Source organism: Cyanistes caeruleus, chromosome 5 (assembly GCF_971803275.1).
Source record: "Cyanistes caeruleus chromosome 5, bCyaCae1.hap1.1, whole genome shotgun sequence".
Classification (NCBI taxonomy): Eukaryota; Metazoa; Chordata; class Aves; order Passeriformes; family Paridae; genus Cyanistes; species Cyanistes caeruleus.
Genome location: NC_141705.1, coordinates 77,334,889 through 77,352,824, shown reverse-complemented (window position 1 = coordinate 77,352,824; position 17,936 = coordinate 77,334,889). Strand labels below are relative to the sequence as shown.

The 17,936-nt window shown below is 41.7% G+C and overlaps 1 protein-coding gene across 1 annotated transcript in view; it reads left to right on the top strand.

Moving 5' to 3' along the window:
* Positions 1 to 17,936, top strand: part of FAT4 (FAT atypical cadherin 4) — a 122,756-nt gene that overhangs the window by 92,376 nt on the left and 12,444 nt on the right. Inside the window, exons 9-13 of the mRNA XM_086890451.1 lie at positions 250 to 4,599; positions 9,681 to 9,785; positions 11,434 to 11,741; positions 15,899 to 15,984; positions 17,043 to 17,222. Coding sequence (XP_086746577.1) covers positions 250 to 4,599; positions 9,681 to 9,785; positions 11,434 to 11,741; positions 15,899 to 15,984; positions 17,043 to 17,222 — 5,029 coding nt within the window. The remainder of the gene's footprint in view (positions 1 to 249; positions 4,600 to 9,680; positions 9,786 to 11,433; positions 11,742 to 15,898; positions 15,985 to 17,042; positions 17,223 to 17,936) is intronic.

The window sequence follows — 17,936 nt, the reverse complement described above, 5'->3', positions numbered from 1 at the left end:
ATCTCTCTGACTGCAGTGCCCTATTTTTCAACTCAACAGTTTTTGGCTGTGTGCATGTCTTGTGCACTCACAGACTCGCCTGCCCCTTGCTGAACTCACTTTTTTTGTGAAAAAGGCAGTTTGTTTTCAGGGCAGTCTGAGGAAGAGCGTGCTGCTCCCGCATGTGCTTCCTAGTGAAGGGCTGGGATCATGTTTCTCACAGGGAGTGCATTCATGAAGGGACTGACCTAGCTTTCTTCTCCATTTCAGGCTCATTCGTGTTTGCCGTGACTGTCACCGACGCAGATGCCGGCTCCAATGCCGAGCTCCATTATTCCCTCGTGGGGAAGAACTCTGAGAAATTCCACATTGATCCAGCAAGGGGGGCAATCCTGGCTGCAAAACCACTGGCGGGAGAGTCCGAAGTCACCATTTCCGTTCACGTGAGGGATGGCGGCCGGTACCCCAAGACAGACTCTACCACCGTCACCGTGAGGTTTGTGGACAAAGCCAAATTTCCTCGTGTTCAGGCGGAGCAGGAGACCTTCACGTTCCCTGAAAACCAAGCTGTTGGGACACTTGTCACCACCGTCTCTGGATCTTCAGCCAGAGGAGGCTCCTTGTCCTATTACATCGCCAGCGGTAACCTGGGCAGCACCTTCCTGGTGGACCAGGTGACAGGACAGCTTTCTGTCGGGCGGGCTTTAGATTTCGAAGCCGTACAGAAATACGTGGTGTGGATTGAGGCCAGAGACACGGGCTTCCCCCCCTTTTCCTCATACAAGAAATTGGAAGTATCGGTGATTGACGTCAACGATAACGTGCCAGAGTTTGAGCAAGATCCTTTCATTGCGGAAATAGCGGAGAACCTGTCCCCACGGAAGATACTGACGGTGGCTGCTGTCGACAGAGACAGTGGTCTAAATGGACAGCTGAATTATGAAATAATTGAGGGCAATACCGAGAACAGTTTCAGTATCAATCGAGCCACTGGTGAGATCAGAAGTGTCCGGCCCTTGGACAGGGAGAAACTGTCTCAGTACACACTAACCATAAAAGCTTCGGATAAAGGCACTCCGCTCCAGAGCACGACTGTCAAAGTTATCATTAACATTTTAGATGAAAATGACAATGCTCCGAGGTTTTCACAGATATTCAGTGCTTCTGTGCCTGAAAATGCACCTCTGGGTTTTACAGTGACACGAGTCACAACATCAGATGAGGACATTGGGGTGAACGCCGTCAGCAGGTACTCCATAAGGGATACGAGTCTCCCGTTTACCATCAACCCCAGCACCGGGGACATCACCATCAGCAGACCACTGAACAGGGAGGACACCGACCGCTACAGAATCAGGGTCTCTGCACATGACTCAGGCTGGACGGTGAGCACAGATGTCACCATATTTGTCACAGATGTCAATGACAATGCCCCACGGTTTACAAAGCCATCCTATTACCTGGAGTGTCCTGAGCTACCCGGCATTGGGCTAAAGGTCACCCAGGTGTCAGCCACCGATCCAGATGAAGGGTCCAATGGTCAAGTCTTCTACTTCATAAAATCCCAGTCCGAGTTCTTCCGCATTAACGCCACCACTGGAGAGATTTTCAACAAGCAGTACTTGAGGTACCAAAACTCCAGCGGTTCCAGCAATGTCAACATCAACAGGCACAGCTTCATCGTGACGTCGTCAGACCGGGGCAGTCCCCCGTTAGTGAGTGAGACCACCGTCACCATAAACATAGTAGACAGCAATGACAATGCTCCGCTCTTCCTCGCTCCTAAATATTTCACTCCTGTTACTAAGAACGTGAGGGTTGGCACTAATTTAATTAAAGTTACTGCTGTGGATGACAAGGACTTTGGCTTGAATTCTGAAGTGGAGTACTTCATTTCTGATGAAGGCAAAACTAATAAATTCAGACTGGACAGGAGTACAGGCTGGATTTCTGTGTCATCTTCACTAATGGCTGATTTGAACAAAAACTTCCTGTTTAAAGTGAAAGCCAAGGACAAGGGTAATCCCCCACTCTCATCCGAGGTAGCTGTTGAAATAGTGGTGACAGAAGAAAATTACCACACACCTGAGTTTTCCCAGAGCCGCATGAGCGTTACTATCCCGGAGAGCTACTCTGTTGGAACAGTGGTCAGGACGGTTTCAGCACGAGACAGAGACACTGCCATGAACGGATTAATCAGCTACAATATTTCCTCTGGAAATGAAGCTGGAATCTTTGCTATTAATACAACCACCGGTACATTGACACTAGCCAAACCACTGGATTTTGAGTTACACCAAAAGCACGAGCTGGTTGTTACCGCCACGGATGGAGGATGGGTGTCCCGAACAGGCTACTGCAGCGTCACTGTTAATGTCATTGATGTCAATGATAACTCCCCAGCATTCAGCCCTGAGGAGTACTTTCCCACCGTGTTAGAAAACGCCCCCAGTGGGACAACTGTAATTTGTTTGAACGCCACTGATGCTGACTCTGGGTCTAACGCCGTTATTGCGTATGCCATCCAGTCCTCAGACAGCGACCTCTTTGTCATTGACCCCAACACGGGAACCATCACCACCCAGGGATTCCTAGATTATGAAACAAAGCAGAGTTACCATTTAACGGTAAAGGCTTTTAATGTTCCAGATGAAGAGAGGTGCAGCTTTGCTACTGTCAACATCCAGTTAGAAGGGACAAATGAGTATGTGCCCCGTTTTGTGTCCAAGCTTTATTATTTTGAGGTTTCAGAGGCAGCCTCCAAAGGTACTGTTGTAGGTGAAGTTTTTGCAAGTGATCGTGATATGGGAATTGATGGAGAAGTCCACTACCTCATCTTTGGCAACAGCAGAAAGAAGGGCTTCCAGATAGATGAGAAAAGTGGCCAGATCTACGTTTCAGGACCTCTTGACAGAGAAAAGGAAGAACGAATCTCTTTGAAAGTCCTTGCAAAAAATTTGGGGAGCATTCGTGGTGCAGATATAGATGAAGTAACTGTTAATATCACAGTCCTGGATGCCAACGATCCTCCTGTCTTTACCTTGGGAACCTACAATATACGGATCAGCGAGGGCGTTCCTCCAGGCACCCATGTCACGTTCGTCAGTGCCTTTGATTCAGATTCTGTCCCCAGCTGGAGCAGGTTTTCCTATTTCATCGGGTCTGGCAACGAGAACAGCGCCTTTTCCATCAACCCACAGACGGGACAGGTGACAGTCACTGCAGAGCTGGATCGAGAAACGCTGCCTGTCTACAACCTGTCCGTGCTGGCCATCGATTCGGGAACGCCGTCTGCGACAGGAAGTGCCTCTCTGCTGGTAACTTTGGAAGATATCAACGACAATGGCCCTACCTTGTCCACCAGCCAAGGAGAAGTCCTGGAGAACAACCGCGCAGGAACTCTGGTGATGACGCTTCAGTCGTCAGATCCCGACCTCCCTCCCAACCAAGGTCCTTTTACATATTACCTGCTTAGCACTGGCCCTGCCACCAGCTACTTCAGCCTCAGCACTGCTGGAGTCCTGACAACGACGAGGGAGATTGACAGGGAGCAAATCAGCGATTTCTACCTCTCAGTGATTACGAGAGACTCTGGCGTTCCTCAGATGTCGTCCACAGGAACTGTGCAGATCAAGGTAATAGACCAAAACGACAACCCGTCTCAGCCCAGAACAGTGGAAATCTTTGTTCATTATTATGGCAACCTCTTCCCAGGTGGAATTTTAGGCAACGTAAAGCCGCAGGATCCAGATGTGCTAGACAGCTTCCAGTGCTCCCTCACCTCAGGAGTCACCAGCCTTTTCAGCATTCCCAGGGGCACCTGTGAGCTGCACTCGCAGGCGAGGTCCACGGATGGCACGTTTGACCTGGCCGTCCTCAGCAATGATGGGCTACACGGGGCCGTCACCAGCAGCGTCCGGATTTTCTTTGCGGGCTTCAGCAACGCCACCATCGACAACAGCGTCCTCCTTCGCCTGAGCGCCCACAGCGTGCGGGACTTCCTGAACAACCACTACCTGCACTTCCTGCGCATCGCCAGCTCCCAGCTGACGGGGCTGGGCACGGCCATCCAGCTCTACGGGCTGTATGAGGACAGCAACCACACCTTCCTGATGGCGGCCGTCAAGCGTGGCAACAACCAGTACGTGAACCCCAGCGGGGTGGCCACCTTCTTCGAGAGCATCAAGGACGTCCTCTTCCGCCAGAGCGGGGTGCGGGTCGAGGCTGTGGACTACGACTGGTGCCTGCAGAACCCCTGCCAGAACGGAGGGAGCTGCCTGAGGAGGCTGGCGGTGAGCCCGGCCCTGAGGACACACGAGAGCGTCCCCGTCATCATCGTGGCCAACGAGCCGCTGCGGCCCTTCGTGTGCAGGTGCCTGCCGGGCTACGACGGGAGCCTGTGCGAGACTGACATCGACGAGTGCCTCCCGTCGCCCTGCCACAACGACGGCACTTGCCACAACCTGGTGGGGGGCTTCTCCTGCAGCTGCCCCGAGGGCTTCACCGGCATGGCTTGCGAGAGGGACATCAACGAGTGCCTTTCCAACCCCTGCAAAAATGGTGCTGCCTGCCAGAACTTCCCAGGAAGCTTCAACTGCGTTTGTAAAACGGGGTACACAGGTATGCTTTTACTCCTCTATGCCTTACAGTCCAGAAAAGATGGTGAGTGTGGAGATGTGCCTTCTTCACCCAAGATTGTCTGAACCCAAGCATCCCCAGTAGATGAAGAGGTCATGCAAAATGAGGTGTAAATAGTGTGAAAACTCAGAAGACTGGGTGCCTGCAGTATTATTTTATTTTAGCTCTCTCTCAAGGCAAGTCTCACTTACCTGATTTGCATTAGAACAGAAAGTTTTTTGCGAGAGCTATTTACATTTTTTAAATGTGTGGAAACCATTTCCAGTGCTTAAGTATGATTTTTCTGTACATGTTATTGTTATGCATATTGTGGGAGCATTTCAAGTCTGCTAGAAGTGTGCCAAGCAAGAAAATCAGCCTCTGCCCCAAATTACTTGCAGGACAGAAAACAGATGAAGGATATGGGAAAAACAAGAATTTGGGCAAAATGGTCAACCTCTCTGTTTTGTATTTTGTCCCTTTGTCATTTATTTTTTTCATTAAGCACAGAAATGTCTGCAGCATTCCTACCCCTTCTGTGTGTTTCTTCTCTGATATTTATTACACATTCAAACACAACAGCACTGTAATGCTAGAAAAGAGAGCTGGCCTTTGCTTCTGCCATGAGTAGGATATTTAAGGAAGGTCAGAGCAATTGTAACCAGTGCTTATAGCCACTTTTTATAGAAATCAGAAAAAAAAAATTTCTAACTGGAGGAGATTAGGTAAGGCTTTCAGTGCCTTTTCTAAGGAGTATTTCTGTATTGCAGAAGCCCCAGGGCAGCCCAGCTCAGCGCAGCTGTTGTCCATTCTGTTGTGGGACTTGCCACCACCACAACTCACCTGTAATCCATGGAGGGATCAGGGGATCTGCTGTTCTTCTGGGTTTTTTACTTAAAGCAGATATGTGCTAGAGAGAATGGAGGAGAAAGTCAATTAATTTAAAAGTAAAGGTTTAACCAGTAAATTTAAACCACAGCTGCAGCAGTGGTTGCATACTGAGTGCAACATCAAGGATGCTGATGAGATCTTCAGCATGAACCTCACAAATACGCTTGTGAGCCTCAGGTCAGGAGCAACTGTTGTTAATTGACAAGCAGTTCTAATTAAGTTACCAATCCAGGAGTTTATTTCATGTTGTATTAGCACATCAAATTATTTTGCCAGGAGCATGGCAAAATAATTCTAGGGCACCTATGCCCTGTAACTCTTGAAGTCATTAGCACCAGAGAGTACACAGGCATGTGTTTGCTGTTGCAGTGAAGCAAAACACTTCATTAACTCTAGCAGCAAACTACAGTGTCTGCCTCTGGACTGTAATTTGAAACATTTATGAAGCATCCAGCTGATTTCTTCTGGTATTCAAGCTCGCACCTTAATGCTCAACCCTTATGTCAGCTAAAAATCAAGCTCTGCATGTGACAAGTTCAAAAAAAAGATGAGTATTTTTACTAAGAGAATGTGATGAGAGACTCTTAGAGTTTGAAGTGTTGGATTTCTTTCATGCCATGAATTAAATTTGGCATCTGATAGAAGCTTTCTTAAACTCCTTGTCAACACAAATAACCTTAAAAAAGACTGCCACTGAGGCAGACATTTCTGTTTGGGAGTCAGATGTTGTTTAATCAGTTGGCCATTGCAGAATCAAGAGTTATTACAGTGTCCTGAGATTAATTGATCAAGACAGAAAACAAATGGCACCAGTGTAATTAAAAGACAAAATATCTTTGGAGTTTAATATGAACAGAGCTTCTTAGATAAGATCAAAATTAACACACAGTATATTTAGACATTTTATGTCTGCAAAAGCATATTTGAAATTCTGCAAATTAAATATTCAATAGGTTCTGCAAACAAATATCAGTGTACTGATTGTTTGAGAATGCTTGACATAGAGGCTATTAAGTCATTATAATACTGCCAACACAAAGAGAACACAGCTGCTTGGGCTCTTAATTTCCATTCATATGTGATTAAAGATAGCCACAGTGGATGTAAAAATAAAGCCTCAAACTCTTTCTTCATGAATATAAGCTTTGAGTGCCTCAACAGCAACAAAAAACACTCATCCAAACTAGTGGATTTCTAATTCAGTTCCACATAGACATAGCTTTGCTGCTTCTGCTGGAATGAAAATACAGTCTCATAATTGAATTTGCATGCTTGGTAAAAAAAAAAAAAAAATCATTTACATGGTAGTGCAAGTAGAAATTAGTATTTTCTGGGACAGACTCTCTGTTCACTGTAAATTAGAGTACATGAGCTGTAGACCTTTATAATGGCATACCTGAAAACTGAGAGTCTTACTTTTCCTTGATTTACTGTGTTTTGTCAGCTGCATTTCACTTCATCATGCTGCAAAAGGTAATGACATTCTTTGTGCTGGATAGGATTATAAAGACTGATTACCTCAGAGCAACATCATTAGGGTTTGAACAATCTGTTATAATTATATCTCTTAATGATGAACAGGTTTTGTTTTTAAAACAATCACTTTCTGGAGGGAATATGCTTGGTGATTTACAGTAGTTGTCTGCCCTTCCTTTGAACCCTTCATTTCCTGTTTTCCAGGATTCATTAAGATGAAGGAATGTAGGTTTGTGAAGTTGTTTCAAATGCAAAAACAATTAGAATATTAGAACAACCACTTTAAAAGATGGACACAGAGAACCACAAAAACGGTAACTCTCAAATCAGCTGAAATCTTAACTCAAGAGCATGCAGCTGGTATCTGTTCCTGTTACATTTTTCACTTAAAAAAAAAGTCTGAGGAACTCTAGATTTTTGCATAAGCCCCTGCCTGTGATAGCATCAGCTGGAGGTGATGAATGATAAATGTTGAATGCTGTCTGTTACCAATTATCCAGCATTCTCCTAATTTTCATGGTCTTTAGAAAAAGATCTTTCTGATGCAGAAATGAGTACCTTGCATCTTGCAGAATTTCAGCTGAGAATTGATCTATAAACTCAGTTAACTTCAATTTTCATCTAGGCCAATTTGGATGGGATTTTGAGCAACTTGGTCTTACAGAAGATGTCCCTGCCCATGGCAGGGGGTTGGAACAAGGTGGTATTTAAGGCCCTTTACAACCCAAACCATTCTATGATTCCATAATTCTGTTTTTCTAAGCACACTTCTATTGGTTTCAAGAACTCTTCAAACAATAGTTAAGCATAAAGAAGATGCTGTTATAACGCTGGTAAAAGTGCAGCTGAAATAAATATCCATATTCTCTTGCTGACTCAGCAAGTGTGCCAGCTTTACTGCTAGCTGAGAAAATGAGGAGTGTTTAGTTAGACTGAACTGCAAAAATCTGAGTAAGCCTTATTAGCTACACTTGACTTTTGGGAAAACTAAGCAGCAATGCTGAGCTATTTTAAGCATGTCTGTCTCACTCTTGCTATGTGCTCTCCTTCGTAAGTCAAGGATCTCTACTACGGACCATAAATTGAAAACAAAGAAAACAGCAAAATCTCACATAAAAAGTTAGCTCATCCTTCAGTCATGCCCATTAGAGAATAAAACATAAATAAATGCCCCCAAAGCATAATCAGATTCAGACACTGGAAAAGTTTCCTGGATTTATGGTGCATCTACAAGTGACGTATTAACCGCAGGAATCCTCCAGCGCTCCATTTCCATCCCACTTGCAGTCACACATGGAGGGCTGCTGCTCACATGGAAGAGCTGCTTGCAAACTGTAGGTTAAACAGAAAACTAGAAGAGGGGGGGAAAAACAAGAGGTTTTCTTCATTAGGTGACTCAAGCTGTTAAACCCTGAAAAAGGTAGCAGAGTTCCTAAAGCACACTCCTGCTTTTCTACAGTTTTAAGCACCAGCAACCTCTAAGGACTGCCTGTAGTGCATTCCTGTCATGGGAGATGTAAAATTACAAGACATATGTGACATACAAGAACGGACACCCTCTGTGCAAGCTCATGTTGTACTTCTAACTTAAACGTATACATATGATGTAAGAAATAAAGTAATTAATTATCAACGCAAAAAAAGAAGCTTTAAGACAATCTTAGCCCTTGCTTTGTGCATATAGACTGGCTGAGATGAAGTTCAGAAGTTTGGAGGACTGTGACTGGTTTTGTGAATTCTTGCAGTGAAGCAGGGAGGACAAACATAACAATACTTTTAAGTTTTTGCTGAGCACAGGCAGTGAAGGCTGGCACTGCTGGCAGAGGGGTGAAAGGTTCCAGGAGCGGGATGTAGTGGAAGTGTTGCTGTACTCATCAAAGCCAAACAATGAAAAACCTTAGAAATGAATATTTTTGTAGTTAATGTTTCCATACAAAGAAAGTTTTGTACAAAGAAAATTTTAGTTTCGTACAAAGAAGACGTGTGTCCGTATTTGGTGTCTGTTAAAATCTTCACTTTTCTCTTGGTTCCCTTCCTTGCTAAAATGAATTATGTGATTCTAGTTTGTTCTCAGGGGAATAATATTTACCACATGTGACAATGTCTGCTTAGGAAAGGACTGTATCCAGGGTAGCTTTTTTTAGCTCCAGAGGACTCTGGTCTCTCTAAGTCAGGAAGGAGGTTGTAATTGATGAGGAAAATTAATAGATGTCATATAATGTACAATAGCAGCCTCTCTTCAGCATGACCTGCTTGTGCAGGGTCCACCAAGGGCTGTCTGTATCTCCTTTGCACTCATGAGCATATGGCACTCAATGGGGAGAAAAAAAGATGCTTTTTTTGCAGTTCTTCAGTTCAGCATTGCCTTTAATTGTGCTATCTTTCATTCATAGACCATTCATAGACCAGTTAATAAAATAAATAATAAAATTCAATTCAGTTAAAACAACAGTCCACTACTACCTATAATCACAATGATTCACTTGAGAAACAAGGTTACCTTCTCTGGGCCACACATTATGCCTATGACAGGGCTGGGAGCAGCCCAGCATCCTGTCTGTGATTCCTCTCTCCATCCCAGAGCTGGTCCCTGGCACCCTGTCTCCTGGCCATGAGTTCAGCATTGGTTCATAACCTCATTACCTACAGCACCAGCCTGACTTTCCTATTTCCCTGAACAGTCTGACCTGGAAATTGCTTTTGTTTGCTTATCACAGGGAAAACGTGTGACTCCACTGTCAACTACTGTGAGTGCAACCCCTGTTTCAATGGTGGGTCCTGCCAAAGTGGGCTGGAGGGGTATTTCTGCCACTGTCCCTTCGGTAAGTACCCTCCTCTTCATCTCCCCTTTCCCTATTCATATTTCTATTTATTTTTATCTGCATAAATGATTTCTGGTTTGAAAATGTTTCAAGGTTTGGAAAAACTGCCTGTATTTAGAGGTTCATCTAACTAATTTTTCTTTAAAAGAAAATGAAAAAGTGATGTGGTCACTACAAATACGTATTTGTCATTCCTAGTAGCAGGTCCTTTCTCTCTCACGCAAAAACATAAGACCCAGCCAAACAACTCAGTGCTTAAAAATCAGAAAGAATATTTCTGATAAGATAGATAGATAGATAGACAGACAGATAGACAGATAGACAGTAGATAGATAGATAGATAGATAGATAGATAGATAGATAGATAGATAGATATAACTGTCCAAAAGTAAGAATGGATGCTTGAAATACTTAAATCAAGACCATTGGCTTCCTAAAGAAGAAACTTAGTTCAACCACAGCTGGATCAAGGCTAAAGTACCTTCACAACCAAGAATATCCAAAGTTCAGTCTGAAGGAGGAGGTATGATGATAACAAGGCTCTCCTGATGAATAACAGGCACTTTTAGTGGAGCTGAAGAGTAAGACCACTGTAAATAACATCAGTATTTTACATCAGAGAAGCATATAGTAGTGCCAAAATAGTTTCATAATTTTTAGAATTTAATTATCCCAGATTTGGTTTGTGGAATGAACCCAATAAAAACATAGAACAACATGGATATTTTAAGGCATCATGACACAATTGCAGCAAGATTGATTCTGAATGCAGATTAATCCAGAACTGCCATTCTTCATATGGAAAAGTATGAATGTAAATGTTACAGATTAATAAAAAAAACCAGAAATGTGCAGAAATCATCTACAGTGTTTTAAGGTTGCTGAAAACCCTCTCACAAAAGTATAGTTCTCAATATACATTTGTAATGCTGAATTAAGTTTTTCTGTTAACATGTGGAATAATTTCTCTATTCCCATTTCTTTCCTTCATTGTACTTTTCCTCAGGGTTTATTAATTTCCCATTGTAAATTTAACTAATCTTCATAAATTAAATCAGGGTTTTTTTCCCATTGTTGCTGAAGTAAAAGAAAAATCAAGGGAAATTATGGGACAGAGATCTGAAAAGTAGTATGTAGAATGCACCAGAATATTCATATCAGTAAAAACATGAGAAGACATAATATTTTAATCACACATATCATTATTTCATAAGTATGACAAGTGAACCACCCAGTGAGAAACAGTTGGGATAACAGCCGCAGAACGAAAAATTAACTCAACTTGCACATTGATTTCCACAGCTGGATTAATAAATGCCTGATGATAATTAGCAGCCATGTCTTGACAGAGCTGTCAAACTGGCTTGGTTTGGTGTTTTCCAAAGAAGCCACGGAGCTCGACGAAATGCTTTCCAATAGATCCTTGTCCTTTGTAACTCGATTTTTTAAGCTTGAATATAATGTACCTCAGCACCCAGCTGTGGGTAATAGCATTCTTCTGTTGGTTGTGTGATTTTAATTGTGCATTAATTTAATTGTACATTAGAGGTTCCACCGCTGTGTCGAGACCACATCCACACTTTGCGGTGTGAGAACGCGCGGTGAGGAAAAAAATCCCCAATTCCGGGCATCGCTTTTCGTTTTTCAGGTGTTTTTGGGAATCACTGCGAGCTCAACAGCTACGGATTTGAAGAGCTGTCCTACATGGAGTTCCCCAGTATGGATCCCAACAACAACTACATCTACATCAAGTTTGCCACCATCAAGAGTAACGCCTTGCTGCTGTATAACTACGACAACCAAACGGGAGAGCGGGCGGAATTCCTGGCGCTGGAGATAGCGGAAGGGAGGCTGAGGTTCTCCTACAACCTGGGCACTGGCACCTACAAGCTCACCACAGCTAAAAAGGTGTCTGACGGACAGTTCCACACCGTCATTGCCCGCCGGGCTGGAATGGTAAGCAACGCTAAGATGAGGATTTTTGAGTTGGCTTCCAGGCGGACACAGAGGAAAGTAAAATCAGTGGCATTGCGTTTGCTAGCAGAAACTCCAACTTTGGGAAAAATCTCCTTCGTTTCTGCCTTGTTCCGACTGACTCAAAGCCCTGTGGTGGTTTGTTTAGGATGATGATGATAAAGGATAATGGAAAAGGCATGTGCAAAGTGCCCCCATACTCTCAACGTGAAAAATGAGAGCCAGGAATAATTAATGACATAGATGACTACGCACGAGGCTAATTAACTGGTGTAGATTACGGGGATGACTATCGGGGAATGCTAATTAACCACAATAATTGCAAAAAGCCTCAAAATAGTTTTTCTCAACATTTGGAAAATAGAAGTGGACAAACTTAAAATTCTAAGCATCCATGACCTCCTTGAGCTAATTCAGAGATTTTAGCAATCTTGTAAGAGCCTGGTTTTCCTCTCTAGTACACATGTGAAGAGTTAAAAGGTGCTACATTAAGAAAATATTTTGAGGGGAAAGTGGGAAGTTATTTCTCTTTTTGTTCCCCAGAATGCATATGAGGTGAGGAACTCTGCTAAAAACTGGGACAAATGATTGCCAATGTGCCTGGCACTCTTGACCCCTTTCCTGCCTTTATTTTTTTCTCCAGAAAACGTTTTCTATTCCTTTTCTCTCATTTTTTAATACTACTTCCAAAGCAGAACATAAACCAAATGGTCTTTGAATCTCAGCCAAGTTTTCTGACTCCACAGTGTTTGAGTTAGAAATGAAACCAAGTCTATTTACCATCCATAATCAGTAACTATTGCCCAACAGTTCCCTTCTCGGGCAGAAATGGCGTACGTGGAATTCCGTATTCTTCCCATGTTTGAAATTAAAGTCACAGAACAGTAATATATGGTGGGGTTCCCAATTTTGTTTTGTGTATTTCGAGCTAGAAGAGATGAAGGGAATAAAAGTGATAAACTCTTCTACCCACTGTGGCTCCCTTCTAGCCCTTGCAGAGTCTTGAAACTCCATTTCAGTTCACAGTGCAAGACCTGGTATCTCATTTATTTTGGGTGTTGGTCTCTTCTCCCAGGTTACAAGCAACAGACAAGAGGAAACGGCCTCAAGTTGCAGCAGAAGAGGTTTAGCTTGAATAGCACTAAAGGGCTCTTCCACAAAAGGGCTGTCAATGCCTGGCAGAGGCTGCCCAGGGATGTGGTTGAGTCACTATCCCTGGAGGTATTAAAAAGATGTGTAGATGTGGCACCTGGGGACATGGATTGGTGCTGGCCTTGACAGTGCTGGCTTAGTGGTTGGACTCTTGCAGATATTTTTCAACATTAAGGATTCCATGGTTCTGTGAAATCCAGTCTTCAGCTGGATTTGCAAATCCAATTTGAGTGTGTTTTTAGGACTTACATATCCAAACAAGATGAAGGATTATTGTGATGTTGAGCAATGGCTTTGGTTTAATGTGCTCTGATACCAGATATCAATTTGCATCTTGCAAATTTAATAATTTACATCACAGCTTCCTAATGGTAAAGCCCAAATGTGCACTTTAATCTTGACATGCACAAGGTTCCCATTTTAGTAGCTAAAGTAGAATGTTACTTCTATAAATAAGATGTAAATGGCTAAGTATAGGGGCACAGAGTAAAAGTTGCAACAAATAAATGAATACACTGAAGGAAAAAAAACAGAGAAAGAAAATGTTTTACTTGTCAGTGTGCCAGAGGACTATAGAAGAAGAGAGAACATAAAAAGGGCTATTTATAGAAATATTTTCAGCTACGACTGCTTCAGGCTAAAAGCAAATATTTAAGACAACCTACACCTTTGTGTGGGGTTTTTTTGTTGGTTTGTTTTTAATGTTTAAACCTATTCAGTAAAGTCAGCTGTTTACAAACAGTATGTGAAGAGAATTGCCTTTGTCTTAGATATTTCTGCTGCAGGAAAAATGTCTCCCAGGTGTCCAAAACTGTATAAAATAGGCCCCCTTCAGGATTCCAAATCTGTCATTTCCTACAGCACAGTGGGATTTTATCGGAAACTGGTAAAATCATTAAGTTGTCAGTCCTGAGCTATTGCAAAGTGACAGGATAGAAAGGCTCATAATGTGGCAAGGTAACTGTAGAGTAATGCTTAAGTAACAAGCAGGAACATTTGACTAACATTAGAAAATAAATTGTATGAACTCTGGTCCAAGTAAAATATATTCTCAAATATCCAGCCCTTCAGCTGGGGCTGGAGCTTGGCTTGCAGAGCACATAGCGATGTAAGTTAGGGAGATTATGCTGATTGAGCTAAGAACAAAAAACTCATTTCAGTTTTTGTTGTTGATGTTCTGAAGAAAAATATGTATGCATGTGGTGGCATACAGAGCAGCCAGCTTATTATTCTTTCTCTGAATTGTTTCATTTATGCAGGGCTATAATCTGCTTTGGAACTGCAGACTGACATTTCTTGGGAGAAGCACTTTGCTCATTTGTATGGAAAGAAATTCAAGATAAGCTTCCATTAAAAATAGCAGATTGAACAATTTAATCGTACTGTAGGGCATGATTTAGGGCCTAGAGCTCTGAATTTATTTGGTCAATACAGTGTGTCAGCGTGCAGCGTGTATTTGGAACTAGCATGGACAATCTGTGGGGATTTCAACAGGCTGTTGTTACCAAACTTACTTGCAGGCAGTAGAAAAAACCTCTGCAGAGTAATGATGTACTGATAGCCAGTGCTGCTTGCTCAGCTCCCACAGAGCAATCCAAATCAAAATATAAACCCAGGCATTTTTGAAGGTGGCGTTTGATTTAAATTTGCTGTAAAACTGTACCACACATCTAGCTGAAACATGAGGAAATGTACAATGTGGAGATTATGTTTATTTTTCTGAAAATTTGTTTTGAGGAATAACTAACCTTCAGGGTTGGTTGGGTTTGTTTTTTTTTTTTTTTTTTTCAGCGCATCTGTTATTAATAAATCACTGTGGGGACAATTCTTTGCTAAATAAGGAATAAAATAAAAACTCATTTTTAAACCAGCAGGAGTTATTTCATGATTTTAGTGACAGCTTTGGTTGGACTTTTATAGATCACAAGTAGAAGTGCCATGAGTAGCTTTAGTGTAAATAAGTTGTATGGGTAGTCTCAGAATCACAGAATGGTTTGGATTGGAAAGAACTTTAAAAATCATCTGGTTCCAACCCCCCTGTCATGGGCAAGGACACCTTCCACTAGACCAGGCTGAGGCAACCTTGTTGTCTGGGACTTGATGGTTTGGGGATAAAAATAGTAACAGTAATAATAGTAATAATAGTAATAGTAGTAGTAGTAGTAATAACAATAATAACAATAATAACAATAACAACAACAACAACAACAATAATAATAATAATAATAATAATAATAATAATAATAATAAAGAGTAAGACTGCTCTGAGAACTGGTAATGCCTGGTACTTCCCCAGACATCAGCTTGGTCCCACCCTAGGTGTCCAGATGCTTCTCCATTATCAAAGTTGAGATCCTTCATGACCTCTTAGTCAAGGAGATACCTTAAGCTGGGTCCACTTGGTTACCTTTTGAGTTTTATGGAGCGGTTGGTTATTATTTTTAACTAGTAATCTCAGTGTTTCTACTCCCAGGGTCATTATTTTTAACTAGGAATCTCAGAGTTTGTACTCCCAGATTTTGTAACATGCTTTTTATCAAGTTCAATATGTTTAATGTCACGGTAAAGCCCCTGAAGGAACGCCCTTTGTGAATGGAGGGGGCTGAGCTTTTCGCTCAGATTATCTGAACCATATCAGGAATAGGATATGGTATGAGCCAAAATAACTTCAGTTTCAAGGAGTAAAGCAGACAAATACGAAAGAAACCCTGCCCAAATGTGAAAAACTGGTGTTTAACTGCTTCTCTGTGTGAAGCAATTGGCTCCTTCTCTGTTTGTATCCATGCCTTGGTGGTGTCCATGCAGTGCTGGCCGAGGGTGGAGTTGAGCAGTGGCTCTAAAGCACCCTGCTTCAGACACCATGATAAACACAAGTGCTCCTTTCTAGCCAAGTCCTTGATAATAATACACTTAAGCATAAATAGTGAATGTGGCTGGGGACTAAAGCCTTGTAATATTCAGCATATTTGTGTGCGTGCCTTTTGCAGGCAGCATCCCTGACGGTGGATTCCTGCTCTGAGGACCAGGAGCCAGGCTACTGCACTGTCAGCAATGTTGCTGTTTCAACTGACTGGTAAATATTTCTTCTTTCTGTGGGGTTGTTTTGGGGTTTATGTGGGATTTTTTTTGGAGTAAAATTAAAAGTAAAGTTAAGAAGAAATCTCCCTGTAAAACTAGAGAAAGTTGGAATAATGATAAGGCTCCCAAGTGTCAGTTTCTTCCATCTTTGCAGAAGCAAATCAAATTTTCTGAGTGTGCTGCTGCTTGCTAGGTCAGGCTTAATTTCTGCATAGAACTAGATCATAACAAGGAGTTTTCTCAGAAATCCCCAGCTCTTGACACCATCTTTGTCCCCTACCTCTGGTGGCAGTCAGGAAATGCATGGCCATAAGTAGTCTACACTGTGGTATAAATGAGGGTCATAGCTATTGCCTAATGATTTGGGGTCAGGTATTTATTTAAACTGCACCTCTTCTTACTCATAAAGACATAGGAAATAAAATCATCTGATTAGTGCTGTTGTTAAAAAAAACTATTAACAGTATTTATAATTTGTCAGACAATCTTTGACATTGTTTTCAGGTGTTTTCTGTTACAGTTCTGAGTTCATAAACAGTGTCCAGTAAAGAAAGCAAACTTCATTTCTGATGTTTACTGTAACTAACTCAGGAGTCTTTGGGTCACATCTTTGGAGATAACAGTAACTTTAATCCAAATCCCTTTGGCTTATTTCTTACAATAATCACAGTCATGTTTCCTGCCACACAGGGTTTCCTCTGCTAGCAGAGGTGTTACATCTTTGTAAAACAATGAGCCCATCTTCCCGCTATTTAAGTACCATCTACAATCTCAATTATATACTTGGGTGAAAAACCTTACTTGTGATCTCAAGCACACTGCTCAGTCAACTGAACAGAAATTTTGACATGCCAACTGAGTGTGAATTTAGAATTATACTTACTGTAACTGTTGGTTCAAGTGCTACTGATCTTTCTGTCTCCCCTTTAAAACTAAAATACCAATTTGGGAAGAAGAATTTTACCTGCAGGCTGTAGCTGGTGGTGGCAGTTCCTGTGCTGTTGTCACTATCCTGGTGTCTGGTACCAATAGGTTATTTCTTCTCTTTTACAGGACTCTGGATGTACAACCAAATCGAGTTACTGTTGGTGGCATCAGGTCCATAGAGCCCATCCTTCAGAGAAGAGGACAGGTGGAAAGCCATGACTTTGTGGGCTGCATAATGGAGTTTGCTGTCAATGGACGTCCCCTGGAGCCCAGCCAGGCTCTGGCAGCCCAAGGAATCTTAGATCAGTACGTCTGCTATTTATATGTATGCAATACATACATATAATATATAATAATATAATATATAATACATTATATTATAATTATTATATTATACATATTATATATAATATACAATATATTTTATATTTTATATTATATTACATATTACATATTATATATTATATATTATATATTATATATTATATATTATATATTATATATTATATATTATATATTATATATTTTATATTATATATTATATATTATATATTATATATTATATATTATATATTATATATTTTATATTATATTATATATTTATTATGCGATAAAGGAAACTCTTATGAATGCCGTTCCATTCAGACACCAACAGATATTTCATGTCAGAAAAAAACTACTGTAGAACCTGCTGTAAAATGTGAAAAATGTGGGAAGAAAGTGAATTTGGATTAAAGGCTCACTAAAGATTACAGAGTCTTAAAAAAAAAAGCAGCATCATTACATTTCTATTGTCAGTGGTTATTCAAGTTGCTTTGCAGGCTGAAACTGAGTAGCCCCTGTTCTTGGGTTTCTTTATAAATTCCACCTGGTTTTGACTGTGCTCATAGTGTTTGCTAACCCTTGACTCCCTTTTGTTTCCTCTTAATCCACCATGTCTGTTCTCTCACTTTGCCTCTCAAGTATCACTGAATTTCCCTCGTATCCTCCAAGTGGCCTTTCAGAAATGATGAGCTATCC